Genomic DNA, 14556 nt, shown 5'->3' on the forward strand with positions numbered 1-14556 from the left:
GATGGGTACTTTAATGCAAGTATGCAAGGATGGATGATTTTGGGTAAAGCTGATTCACTGAACCACAATCATTGCTGGTCATGTCCCATGAAAATTTTAGGCGATTAAATGGACATGTGACAGTACCATGCATACCGATTGTACATATCGTTGTATAGATCCGCAAATTAAATTAAATAACGAGAGTAGATGTCACAAGAAAACTCGTCAGAAAACGTGCACATAATCGGGCTCGGAGATCAGATATAAAATTATAATATTATCCGAAATTCTTTTTAATGTTTATGATATTTTAGTTCAAAGGTGTTACGGGGAACTAAATTACTCAACAGTTACCAAAATCCGAGTAATAGAAAACACTCCTCACCAGTGAATTGGTAACCCCCAAGCAAAGTAGTACCCGCTGTCGCAGCCATGTTTGGTTTCGCATCAAACTTAAGGAAGGCCGAAGGCTGTATAATTTCTTGGTAGGGAATGGAAAGAATCAACTCTTTGACCTTACTTGACAAAGTCTCTTAGTTATACTCAGAAGTCATCCCGATTTTATGACTGGTTCGGTTGAATTACCTTGCTAAAATAAAAGTGTACATTTTGATACAGCGAAATGAGATTGATTTCCGTTGCCTAAGATAAATATCAAGTGTGATGGGGTATAATTATCTTCTTTGGACCCAGTTTTCTTCCTAGTCTCTCAACAAAAATCAATGATTCTTTTTGCTTCAAATCCTCATTCTTCTCAGCTACATGTTTGAGATAGTTTTGTTGGTGATTGTTTGTTTGAGAGTGGTGTTCTAGATGGGTCCGAAATTCAACAACGAGATGGTGGATTTTCCACCATTGAAATCGAATCAGTCAGCTATTGCTAATGAAACTCCTAATGTAGGGGAGGGAGCAATGGTTGAATATGTGAATAACAACGGCTATCCTTCATTTTATGAAGTTGGAGAATAGGGGTACTAGAAACCTTAATAATTGGAGAAACCTATTTCCCAATCCGAGAGAAATTATTCCTAAACCAAATATGAAATTTACCGCACCAATGGAGGTTGATGGAAAATTGGTGGTAGCTTCTGTTTCAGAGAATTTACCTGCAGGTATGAAGAATTGTGAAGACCTAGTAGTGGGGTTTTTTGTTGGGAAACATTTATCCTTTTCAGCTGTAAAATTAGGTGTGAGCAAGATGTGGAAACTAAAATCAGAGGTGAGTATCAAGCTTCATGGTGATTGTGCTTTTATTTTTAAGTTTTCTGATGCAGAAGATCGTAAGAAAGTTCTTGAATCTGGTTCTTTCTATATCACTAATACTCTTTTCACTTTGAGACCATGGACCCATTTAATTGAAAAATCCATAGCTGATATCAAAACTGATCCAATTTGGGTCCGTATATATGGAGTTCCGCTACATATGTGGAACGAAGATGGGTTAAGCCTGATTGCTAGCTATTTAGGTAAGCCAATTTTAGTCGATGACTGCACCATTAAGCAATCCATGTTGTTGTATGCTAGAATTTGTATTGAAATTGATTTGGATTTCTCATATCCTACTAGCATTGCTTTATTTATTGATGGTAAGTTTTCTTTTGACCTTCCTATTGAGTACCAATGGAAGCCTCAGAAATGCGAAAAATGTAAGGTATTTGGCCAATCGGTGAAGAACTGCTTAACTAAAGTGAAGTCTAGGTGGGAGACAAAGGAATATACTCAATTGAAATCTAAGTCACGGGTAATGAATGGAGGTAATTGTGGTTCTTCTCAGGAGTCCCCTACTAGTGTAGCCGATGAAGAATGTGAAAACATTCCTTTAGTTTCAAGTCAGGGAGAACTAGATGTTGTAAACAAAGGAGGAAACAATGTCAAGGAAATAGCTTCAACAAGTGACAGGGATGCTTCGGTGGAACAAGTTCCATTTGCTAGTCAAACTAAGTTGGTTAGGTGTGATGCAAAAAAACCTGGTAAAGGATGTTAATGAAGGACATAAGAAGGATAGTGGTACTTCAAAACCAACTGCAAAGATCCCAAATAATAGTATGAAATCACCTAAGATTTCTAATGGGAAGCCGCAGTTGAGAGATGTCTTGGATTCTAAGAACCTGAGCAAGAATTTGGAAAAAAATGCAAGTGCAAATACAAAGAAAATAGTTGATGCAGCAATACCAATGGAAGATAAGGGTGGAGGCTCAGCTGAAGTGATAGTAGGGGTGGAAACTTTAGAAACAGATTTTCAGGCAGAGTGGATAGAAGCTAAAGGAAATATTTTGGCCTCCAAAAAGAATCCCTCTCACAAGAAGAACCCTTTCTTGATGCTCAGTGATTTCCCTTATAAATCGAAAAGTAGATTTCCGGTAGATAGAAGAAAAGAGGTGGCTGGAGACATTTCTACTTCAAAAAATAGATTCCAATTGGAAGAATTGGAAGGTGAAAATGGCGGTGAAGAAGAAAAATCAAGAAAGAAGGATAGGGAACTTCATAAGTTACAATGGGATGGTAATCCCAGTTATTCCGATGCCAATGAAAACCTAAGTAGAGGTTGTAGATCCCATGTCAAAAAGAAAAAGTAATATTCCTAGGCTAGGCTCTGTAGGAATTCTTATTCCTGTTTTGTTTTAGTTGTTGGATTCCCAGGCATGTGGATGAGACTTGTTGTTTTTCGTTTGTCGTTGAGGTTTTGCCTTCAGTGTATCGCCTAGGAGCTCCTCAAATATGTTCTTTTTTCTATTTATCAATAAGATTTTACCTTTTCTACTTAAAAAAAAAAACTCTTTGACCTTTGGACAACGACATGACTAGGTATGACCAAAAGTCAAAACGTGAAAAATGCAGGTCCTGGTTATATGTAAGATGCTGCACTGCTCGACCTTGATTGTGTGCACATTTATTTCCAACTTTAACTATCAGAGATACATACTTATCAAATAGCAATTCTAGTGAGCCCAAGTGCCGGATTTAATTTGATTTGTATTCCAAATGGGAAGGAATCTACAATAACTTGGAAAATGATTAAAGGGAAAATTGGGAATATGTCCCACTTTCACTAATTCGTTTAGGAATCTATCCTATAGCGGAAAAAAATTAAGAAATATATCCTAGAGAGAGAGAAAAACTGTTAAGTGGCTAACATCCCACATGTGTGGGCTTACACATGCGATAGATTCACTTTTTTACCCTCAACCTTTAGATGAGCACGTGTTTGGGATCCGACGGTCGATCGCGAGTAGTAACTTTGGTTTTCTTCTTTGTACAGAAGAGAAATCGAGATACAGAAGAGAAATCGAGATACAGAAGAGAAATCGAGAGCAACAATAGGTTTTGAGAGTAAACAATTTTAGCAGAGAGAAATCGAGAACAAAGAGAAACAAAAATGTAGATGGTGTGAAATAGTGATAGATCTAGTTCGTTGATGTGTTGTTAGAGAGGATTATATGTTATTGAAGGAAGAACAACTCCAATATCAGATTCGTTGCTTTCAAAGTTGCGAAATCTTCTCAAATCATGTAAGTTATTCAAACGCAACTGTGATTTTCGTTGTATCTCACATCTAGTAGTTCATTTTTCCTTTAATTGCAACTTTTGAATATAGGGTTTATGTAAAATTGATTTTAGGATTTCTGAAATTAGGGATTTTGTTTCAAACATGTAAGTTCTTCAAACCCAGTTGCAATTTCCGTTGTATATCACATCTAAGTAGGTTAATTGTTCTTTAATTGCAACTTTTAATTCAGGGTTTGTATAAAATAGATTTTAGGGTTTGTTAAATTTGGGCTATTTTTTTTAAACATGAATATATTGTATAAAATCGATTTGGGGTTTGTATAATTAGTCTTATATATAATGTATGATGATGATGGAACCCCCAACATACTCATCAAGTATCCGTCTCTTATATTTACGTTTTTGTTATCCTGTACTATGGCCATTAGTTTTATTAGGTACGTCAACTGTATTACTTCCGCTATTCTCAAAAAGAATCCAAGAAGGAACTTGTTTCATTTATTTTGCTAGTAGGTACATCAACTGCTATTCTCAATTAAACCATGTTTATTTCTTCACTGTATAGAGTCCAATCTTGATGCAGTCATACTTTTACTCTTTTAGTGGTTAGAACTAGTCTGCATTTTCTGTCGTACCTTGTTTTCCAGTGCAGTAGTAAAAATGTAAGTGGGCGGTCCTAAAAAAAAGTAATACTGTAGGATTAATTGCGCATGAAAACTGTGTGTATTTTGTGGCTCTATGCCAACCTAATATTCTAGGATTGATTGCTAAGTGAACAACATTGTGCCGACACTCAGTGGTGGGTTCATATGTACAATTGGACTCATATGTTAACTTACTGTTTTTGTTGTTTAACTAAATTCTGTTAACTATTGTTTCAGGAAAGTGATACAAAGGAATTTTAGGTTGACGGTTCTAAATCAGATTGCTGGTATTGAAGCCGGTAAACCATTGTATGTGTTGAATGTCTTGGCAAATGATAGCCATAGATGAACCCCAAGGCACTGTCGTAAGTGTGGTGGTCTGAATCACAACAGCAGAACATGTAAAGGTGGTGAGGTTGGATCCAACCCCAAGGGAAAGAAAGCTAGAGTTGAATGTGAGGTGAGTGGAAGTTCATTTACAACCACTACATCAAAACCAAAAAAGATGCCCACTGGAACCAAGATCAGAAGGAGCAGAGCAAGTGATTCTAGCAAAAAGACAACTTCAAGGACTGCTTCATCTGCTGAAATTGTTAGAAAAACTACATCAACTGCAGCTACTAAGCCAAAAGGGAAACAAAAAGACCCTAAGACTGCTGCTACATCAGCTAGTTTGAATGTGTCCATCAGAAACATCAACAAGGGCCCTGTGAAGCAGACCATTAATAATTTCAACTATGATGCAGGTTCAACGAGGGAGAGGAAGCGTAAAATCCAGTTTGATGTTTAAGATTGATCAATGCTCATTTTGTTGTGTGAGCTCTGTGTGAGAAGCAAATGTGGAGATAGGTGTTGCTAGACCAATGTTTAATTATCTTTGGTTAAATGTTAGACAATAGTACTAGAACTAGCCTAACTAGTCTGTTTTTCTTTTTATGTTAACATCTCAAGACATACTACTAATTATTATATAAAGATGAAGAAAAACTTGATTTAATAATTTCTTTCATTTGTATTGATAATTTTATTATGTTTATCATGTTTTATCATGAAGAAAAGTATTTATTATCTTAATTTTTTCCTTAACTTACGATAAATAAAAATCATTATTTTTTTCTACTCATACAAGTAGCAGCAGCAGTGGAAGAAGGATGATGAAGACGGTTTGTTCCGTATTTTTTCTATTAAATGAGGGTAAAAGTGTCATTTGAAGTAGTAAGGTAAATAATTAACCGTCGGATTTCATAACACGTGGCGCTCATCGACATAATAGATGATGTGGCGCTCATTTATATGTTGGGTGATGTGTCGCTCATCTAAAGGTTGAGGGTAAAAATGTGAATCTGTCGCATGTGTAAGCCCACACATGTGGGATGTTAGTCATTTAACAGTTTTTTTCTCTCCGTATGATAGATTCCTTAATTTTTTTCCGTTATGGTATAGATTCCCAAACGAATCATTGAAAATGGGACATATTCCCAATTTTTCCATGATTAAATGCTAGCATTAAAGTCCAAGAACACAATGAACCTTGAAAAAGGCTAAGATTTGTTCGGTCAGATAAATCAAACGGCTTAAATAACTTTATATCTGGATGAAGTTATTGTCGTCATGTCCATAATCTGGCTTTATGACATTACATTGTACTTCAAACACAACTGCCTTTGGAAAGAAAATCAAATAAAATAGTCGGAAGATAAATCTCCCATAAGTCACGCACATAAAAGATTTTCTACTATTCCTTATTAATTAAGTTTATAAATGCCGTATCTCTGAATATGTTTGAAGAAGAAAAGTAACATGATACATCTAATTCAGAAACTTCTTCTTTAGTGAATATATAAGCAGGCTTCAGAGAACATTAAGATCCCAACTAGACACAAAAGAATTTCCAAAAATTTTGTTTTTCGTATCCATACACACTGTAGAATTTGAAAACATGGCGGCAATGATTCTTCGTTCGTTTTTGTTGTTTTCATTTGTATGTTTTTATAGTGGTCTCGATAATGTTGTAAAAGGTTTGGAATGTAAATCGAATCCCGACAATCCATTCAAAGTTTGGTATACACTCAGTGTGAGTCCTCCTGCGAGGCCTGAGAGCAATGGCAATTTGACAATCAAAAGGAAAAATGGGCAATTAAATTATAAAAGTATTCAAGCCGCGATCGATTCCATTCCAGATAAAAATGATAAATGGATTCAAATTTTTGTCAATACGGGCAGCTATGGGTAACCCTTTTCTTTTCTTTTACTTTTCTTGCGTTTTCATGTTTTTTAGGCCAATACCTTTGTGAATCAATTTGATTGACGAGTGTTTATCGACATTCTTGTTTGTTATATAATCAGGGAGAAAATCAGCCTTAATAAATCCTGCATTCTGCTCGAAGGTACGAATGCGCAAAACACTTTAATCGAATTTGACGCACACCAAAATACTTTGGAGAGTGCAACTTTCAGTAGTGTTGCCGAAAATTTCGTCGCCAAACATATAACATTTGTGGTATGTTTACATACAATTATAACCCTATATACATTTTTCAAGAATTGAGCAGATGAAAAATAGTGCTGAGACATATTTGTGTGTGTGTATGTACGTATCTAAAACAGAATACATACAATTATAACCTATACGGGCGAGGCATATACCACAGAACATCTAGGCATCAGAGTGGGAATGCAAATATTGTTACTCAGGCAGTAGCAGCAAAGATAGATGGAGATAAGTCTGCATTTTACGGTTGCGGTTTCTTGGGAGTTCAAGATACACTATGGGATAACCAAGGTCGCCATTTTTTCCAAAACTGTTTTATTGATGGTGCCGTCGATTTCATAATGGGCAATGGACAATCTATTTACGATGTACGTATGCAATAAACTAGTAGGATATATAAGATTCAATAAAAGCTTCATTCTTTATTACACAAAAAGTTTGACTGCAGTGTTGTATTATTTCTCTTAGAATTGCACAATAAGAGTGCTCGGAAATGCTATAACATCATCTGGTGGAGTTGGTTACATAACGGCACAGAGTAGAGCCAATGACGAGGATCCCAGTGGATTTGTATTTAAAGGTGGAGTCGTGGAAGGAAATGGCAAAGCATGGCTTGGGAGAGCTTGGGGGAGTCATTCACGGGTCATATTCAAAGGTACATACTTCAACGACATTATTGTCCCTGAAGGATGGTCGCCTTGGGATTTCCAAAATGATCCAATGTAAGTTAGAATCATATACTTGTGCTGTCTTGTTAAAATTCTTCTTGATGCTTATTACATATGTAAATTAATCTGACATATATATAATGTCGGTGCTATAATTTTTCGAAACAGAAAACATTTTACGTACACAGATCAGAATTGTTCCGGACCAGGGAGTGACACATCCCGTCGACAATTCAATACCCCGCTCAATGATCAGCAAATGCAACAGTTCACTGATCTCTCGTACATTGATGCTGAGGGATGGATCTCGAACCAACCCTAGCTTCTAGCTAAATGTAATCGGAATTCCATTTTGGATAGTAATTCCATTGTTTGTTGTGAGCTTTTTTGTTTAGAAAATGTTAAGGTTTTATGTACTTTGAATATAGAAATTTATAGAAACACAAGTACAATTTAGCGATGTTCGCAACAACAATAATTCTGGGTCATTTTTATTAGTTGGAAATGAAGCAAAGAGAAAAACAATACTAATCTTTGATTTTTTGTCATCCATGACCTGGTTTGAGCTTCAGTTCTCATTGGTGTTGTGGATGACCTCACGGTGGCACTTTAGGCCATATCCAGCAACCATCTTTCACTTTACAAGAAATGCTATACTATGCTATGGTTTCGTTGGTATGAAAGTGATATCTACGTAAAATGTTCTGTGGGCTAAAAGAATGAGCATAAACTGTCTAATTCTTCTGATATTTTGAATAATGTAAGGTACATTTTTATACACGTAGATTTGTGCCCGTGCTACCCAATGGGCATATTTATATTTTAATTTGGTGTGCGCAGGGCTTCATCCCGCCCCGTAGCAATATATTTTCTTTTGATGTGCGTGGGGCTTCGCCAGCCCCTTGGCGATGGATTTTTGATTTGGTGTCCGCGGGGCTTCGCCTCGTCCCGTGAAAATGTATTTTTATTTGTTGTGGTGGCGAAAATACATTAAATAGATGGAAAATATGTGTAAAATTTATTTATTTTTTCCTTTTAACCTGGTGTGCACCGGGCTTCGCCCCTCCCCGACGATGTATTTTTGATTTGGTGTGGCAGGAAAAATACATTAAATAGGTGGAGGATACGCAAATTTTATTTATTTTTTCTTTTTATTTTCGTAGAAAATATGTGGATTTTTTTCCCCTTTATATATTAATTTGGAAAAAAGTTGTCCTAATATAGGAATTACTTGATTTCCAAATTGAATTTGGACTTCTGCAAAATTCCAAACATGGTAAGTTATGTATGTTTTTTTAATCTTGTAATTTTTAAACCAATCATATGTTGCCAAGTGTCCTCACCTAAATGTTTTCACTTCATGAATTCTAAATTGAATTTGGTTTCATTTTTTTAATCTTTTTTCTATTCTTTTTAAACCAATCATACGTTGTCAAGTGTCCTCACCAACACGCTCGTTTCACTGGGTGCGCACGGGGCTTCGTCCCGTCCCTTAGCGAAGTATTTTTGATTTGGTGTGCGCGGGGCTTCGCCCCGCCCCTCTCCGTGGCGATGCATTTTTGATTTGTTGTGCGCTCCCCGCCCCGTGAAAATGTATTTTTGATTTGTTGTGGCGGCGAAAATACATTAAATATGTGCAAAATTTATTTATTTTTTCCTTTTAACCTGGTGTGCACGGGGTTTTGCCCCTCCCCTGGCAATGTATTTTTGATTTGGTGTGAGCAGGGCTTCACTCTGCCCCATGGAGATATATTTTTGATTTGGTGTGGCGGGCAATACATTAAATAGATGGAGAATATGTGCAAATTTTATTTATTTTTCTTTTTATTTTCGCAGAAAATATGTAGATTTTTTCCCTTTATATATTAATTTGGAAAAAATAGTCCTAATATAGTAATTACTCGATTTCCAGATTGAATTTGGACTTATGTAAAATTTCAAATACGGTAAGTTATGTTTTCCTTTTAATTTTGTAATTTTTTAGCCAATCATATGTTGCCAAGTGTCCTCACCTAAATGTTTTTACTTCATGAATTCTAAATTGAATTTGGTTTCCTTTTTTTTTTCTATTCTTTTTAAATAAATCATACGTTGTCAAATGTCCTCACCAAAATGCACGTTTCACTAAACTCAAAAAAGTTCTATTTCGGCCAATAAGAAGCAAGAATTTCCTTACCGTTTAACGTGGGAGCTTTATTTGTCTAGGCCATTAAATCTTTAGATTCCGCAATCAAATTCAGAAGAGATTCATCACTTTCCCCACTAGTCTCCATCCTCTAGCTTCTGCATAAAATCATTTTGAGAAGACAAACATAAACCACGCGGAAGAAGATACAAGCAGCAACAGCTATAATGTCAAGCATTCCGGAAGAGATATACCATGAAATCATATTAAGGTTACCAGTGAAAAATTTCATCATCTCCAGAAACCTTATAACTATGATGGACTTTCTCTCTCCAAGGAAAATTTCATCATCTCCAGAAACCTTCAATCTCATCCCTAATTAGTATTTTCCTTAGCATTAGCTCTCTTAGGCTTTCCTAGTTCCTTAGGTTTCCTAGTTCCTATCCTTTAGCATCATCAGTTTGTTAGATCACATCTTCATTAGCACCATGTCCTCTGAACATAGATTCATCCAAGTTGATAGAAAATTTTTCAGATTTTCTTGCAACAGATTCATTCGTTCCTCTCCAATTATCTTAACAGAATTCTATTCCTCTGGATCTAAACATGGTTCATTTCCTGTAGCCTTAGCAAAACATCTGCAGTATGTCTTATTTGAAACTGCAAAAAATGGTGATGTAGGTCGTCGTGTAAGGAAGTATGCTGTGAATCAGCAATGGTTCATGGCAATAAAACAATCAAACACACATGGTTTCTATCTAAACATCACCCTTTCTAAGCCAAATCCCAAAGCTGATCCGATAACTTTCTTCATTCCTGCAGGTGAGTGTTTTGAGGGCTGGTTCAAAATGGCTTTAACCTTGGAAGAGATCATTGATTTTTCTATCTCTTTAGGTTCTACAGCATCTAAATCTATATCCAATCAGTACACAAATCACAAACTTTCCTATGCTTCAGTATTGAAAACCAATCCATCTATTCCAAATCCATCAACATCATTTCCAAATCCTAAGTTCATCCCAACTCACCCCAAACCATCTTTTCCAGATCCTAAATCTAGTTCAATATATCCCAAAATAATGCTTCATTCACCATTCATTTGTGACAGTTTTGCAGCACCAGTGTCTTTCAAAAGTATTGGTAGGGCTGACATTCAGATCGACCTACAGACTACTTCAAATCTATTAGGAAAGTGGCATGATGCCTTTGTCGTATCATCACCTATCCCAATTACAAATTGGTCAGAGGTGACCTCAGCCCTCAGTCATGAATTACAGCTCCATACCCTATGTACTGTTTATCCCATGAATTCTTCACAAGGTATTTTTCATGTAGACAAAGATCTATCATCTACAGATTTCGAGTTTACCTTTTCTGCAGGAAATATTACATATTCAGTTTTTAGATGGGATTCTAAATTTTGGAGTACATCTCGCTTATCAGCGACAGATTTCAATTTAGAGATTATCGGAGTCCCTTATCAATTATGGTCAGTGGGTGTTATGCATCAAATAGGAAAACTATGTGGTGAAGTTATGCTGATTGATCCTGTTACGCTAAGGCTTGAAGATTTAAGGGCAATGCGTATGAAGATACGTAATGTCAATGGGATCAACTCTATTCCGAGAGTTATTAATCTGATCACAGATTATGGTATCTTCACGGCTTACGTCTCTGTTGCTAGCATCATTGCTCCAGAAAGAAAGCAGGCGAAAGATCGAGAACCGTTGATGAGAGGGGCAATTTTCTCGGGGTCAAATCACATGCCGGGTTCGGAGGATATTCAAAGAGCATCTACAGATATCCTCCCTAATTCTAGTAACTTTGTAAACTCTCCCAGAAAAGTTTCAAATTCTCCGAACTCAACGGATATGTCTTTGCCTTATCCAGCAAGGCAGGGTTTACGTAAAACGGGTCATCATGGATCTGTAAACAAAAAACGGATTAAAAGTAAGCCCAAAAAGAAAAGTTCACATACCTCTCTGCGACAAAACCTCATATGGAAGAATATTGATAAGTTGTCATTAGCTGTTAACTCACCCACAGATATGGAGATAGATTCTTTCATCCCAAAACCGGCCTTCAAATGCTGTATCGACGAAATATTTGACCAACTATCTTCTCCTCCATCCACCAAAAAAATTCATCCACTGATAATGACAAAAGCTGTCACCAGAACATCCTCAAACCTATATTCCATCATCGACCCAATCCCAGAACCTTATACGATCATCCTCCTTTACCTCGACATAATATCAACACCCTCATGTTGTCTCATGCCCCTCTATATACACCTCCAGTTCATAATTCTTTGCTCCCTCTTCCTACTCCAACCTATCCTAGATGTGTTAACAAAAGCTCCAGTTTCATCTTCCCTGAGTGGGTTTTTCATGAAGTACAACGTTTATTCAATCTTGGCATCAATCTGGGCATCACTTTTAACAGTATGCCAAATCACTCTAAAAGATTTTTGTCCATCAAAGTTAATATGGAAGGCCCTGTACATAAGAGCTTCAGAAACTTATCTGTAATCGAAGATGACTTTGCCATCCAAAATATTGTCAATTTGGAGGGAGTTCAACCAGTGTCAATCCATGAGCCTAAGCCAATATTCTTACCTCTAGGTGGCCTAATTGATACTTTTATTGCTAACTTGTATGCAGAGGATACCTCAAATTCCTCTCCAATGTATCCCCCTGGGTTTGAGTCTATTTCTACAGATACATCAGATGTTGTTACAGATTTCTTAGAGGTTTCTTGCCATAACACCGGTGTGGAGGAACATAGTGTAATACCTAAAAGAATGGTAACAGAGTGCAGAAGACTTGATATTTCTCCTCTAGCTCTCGATCAATCATATGTGAAAACAAGGCGTATTATCAAAAAACGGGTACTCTTTTTTGATAAATGAATTTACAAATACTCTCATGGAATGTTCGAGGCTTATGCTCACCAAACAAGAGATCCATAGTGAAAAAGATGCTACAACTCATACAGGCCCCTGTTATTATCTTACAAGAAACCAAGATGATGCGCCGCTCAGCTTATGACATTACTCAGATTTGTGGTAAGATGAATTTTGGTTGGACTTTTCAACAGTCCAGGGAAAGCTCTGGGGGTATGCTTATTCTTTGGAACAAAGATTTGATAGAAGTCGCAGACTCTTTAGTGGGAGAATATACTCTATCAGTCCAATGCATTAACAAACAAGATGGTTTTCAGTGGGTTCTTACAAATGTTTATGGGCCAAACAATCCTCAAGATAGAGCTGAGTTTTGGGTAGAAATGGATAATATCTATAGACTTTGGGAGCAGCCATGGTGTTTGGGAGGTGATTTCAATGTGATCACCAAATGTAGTGAGAAAAAGGGTTGTTGTAGAATCACTAAGAGCATGAAAAACTTCTGCGACTTCATATCTCAACATGACCTTATTGATCTTCCACTTAAAGGGGCAAGATATACCTGGTCAAATGGTCAGTCTAATCCGGTTATGTGTAGACTTGATCGATTTCTCATCTCTCCAGCTTTTGAGTCCCATTTTCCTCTTGTCTCTCAATTAGCCAAATCTAGACCTACCTCTGATCACATACCTATCCTCTTAGACATTTCAGACCCATCCTGGGGTCCTAGTCCTTTTAGGTTTGAGATTATGTGGTTTCTGGAGACTGGTTTTTATGATCTACTAGAAAACTGGTGGAATTCTTTTTGTTTTGCAGGTACTTCAAGTCTAAATCTTTGGTACAAACTTAAAGCACTGAAGGAAAAGCTTAAGGAGTGGAATAAGCTCACCTTTGGCAATACAAACACAAGATTGAAACTGCTGCTGTCAGATATTCATGTTCTTGATAGTTTAGCTGAAGATACGATGTTAAATGATTCTCAGATACAAGAGTTAGTAGAGTGCAAAAAGGACTTTGAAAAAGGTACAAGAATGGAGGAGGTTTCCTGGAGGATTAAATCAAATATTAAGTGGATGCAAGAAGGAGACAAGAATACTGCTTTTTTTATCAGGAAGGCTAGTGCAAGGAGAAGATATAATAGAATCAAACAATTATACATTGATGGGGTCTTGATTGATGACAGGCTACAGCTTACAGAGCATATTGTAAGTTTTTATGAGGATCTTTTTAAAGAAGAGGAGATTATTAGGCCGGTTCTAGAAGGTATTGATTTTGAGAGCATAAGTTCTATTGAATCTGCTATTTTGGATGCTGACTTTTATGAAGCTGAAGTGTTACAGGCAATTCAAGAGTTAGGACATGATAAGGTTCCTGGTCCAGAAGGCTTTCCCATTATGTTCTTCCACAAGTGCTGGAGTTTCATTAAATCTGACATCATGGGAACTATGCAGGAATTCTGCAATACAAGTTGTATAGATACCAAACAGAACTCCACTTTTATTACTTTAGTTCCTAAGAAAGATCATATAGAAACTATTAAAGACTGCATGCCTATTTGCCTTCTTACTAGTGTCTACAAAATCCTATCCAAGGTACTTGCTACTAGGATGAAATTAGTTCTTCCAAAACTCATTTCCCAGGTTCAATGTGCTTATATAGAGGGTAGACAAATTACAGATGGTATTCTGATTGCAAACGAGTTGGTTGATTCAAGATTAAAAGCTGAAAAGCCAGGAGTAATCTGTAAAATCGATTTGGAGAAGGCCTTTGATAGATCAACTGGAGTTATTTGGAGTTTATGTTGAGAAAAATGGGGTTTAGTAGTAAATGGATTAACTGGACAAAGTTTTGTTATTCTACAGCTACATTTTTTGTCCTCATTAATGGTTCTCCTTTTGGTTTTTTCAAAAGTTCAAGGGGAGTTAGACAAGGTTGTCCCATGTCACCTCTTTTATTTAACATTGCTATGGAAGGTTTCTCTAAATATATTGATAGGGCAGCTAATGCTGGTTTATTCAATGGTTTTTCTATGGTGGAAAATGGCTCTGTGGTAAATCATTTGCATTATGCGGATGATACTATCTTTTTCGTCGACAACAGTAAAGAAGAGCTCACAAACTTGTTCTCAATTTTGCACTGTTTTGAGTATATCTCAGGTTTGAAAGTTAATAAATCTAAAACTCGACTGATTGCAATTGGAGATGTTCCTCTAATTAATATTTGGGTTGCAGAGCTGG

The 14556-nt window shown here is 36.6% G+C and overlaps 1 protein-coding gene across 1 annotated transcript; it reads left to right on the forward strand.

Moving 5' to 3' along the window:
- The first annotated feature begins 1039 nt into the window (after positions 1 to 1039).
- On the forward strand, positions 1040 to 1966 carry LOC113271871. The gene has a single exon (XM_026521794.1). It carries the CDS (start codon positions 1040 to 1042, stop codon positions 1964 to 1966), a length of 927 nt encoding a protein of 308 aa, XP_026377579.1.
- Positions 1967 to 14556: the final 12590 nt, after the last annotated feature.

Source organism: Papaver somniferum, chromosome 4 (genome assembly GCF_003573695.1).
Source record: "Papaver somniferum cultivar HN1 chromosome 4, ASM357369v1, whole genome shotgun sequence".
In the NCBI taxonomy this organism is placed as follows: domain Eukaryota; kingdom Viridiplantae; phylum Streptophyta; class Magnoliopsida; order Ranunculales; family Papaveraceae; genus Papaver; species Papaver somniferum.

Bases quoted from the DNA above. Each gene is read 5' to 3' on its own strand.
- LOC113271871 (XM_026521794.1), top strand. From the start codon at position 1,040: ATGGAGGTTGATGGAAAATTGGTGGTAGCTTCTGTTTCAGAGAATTTA.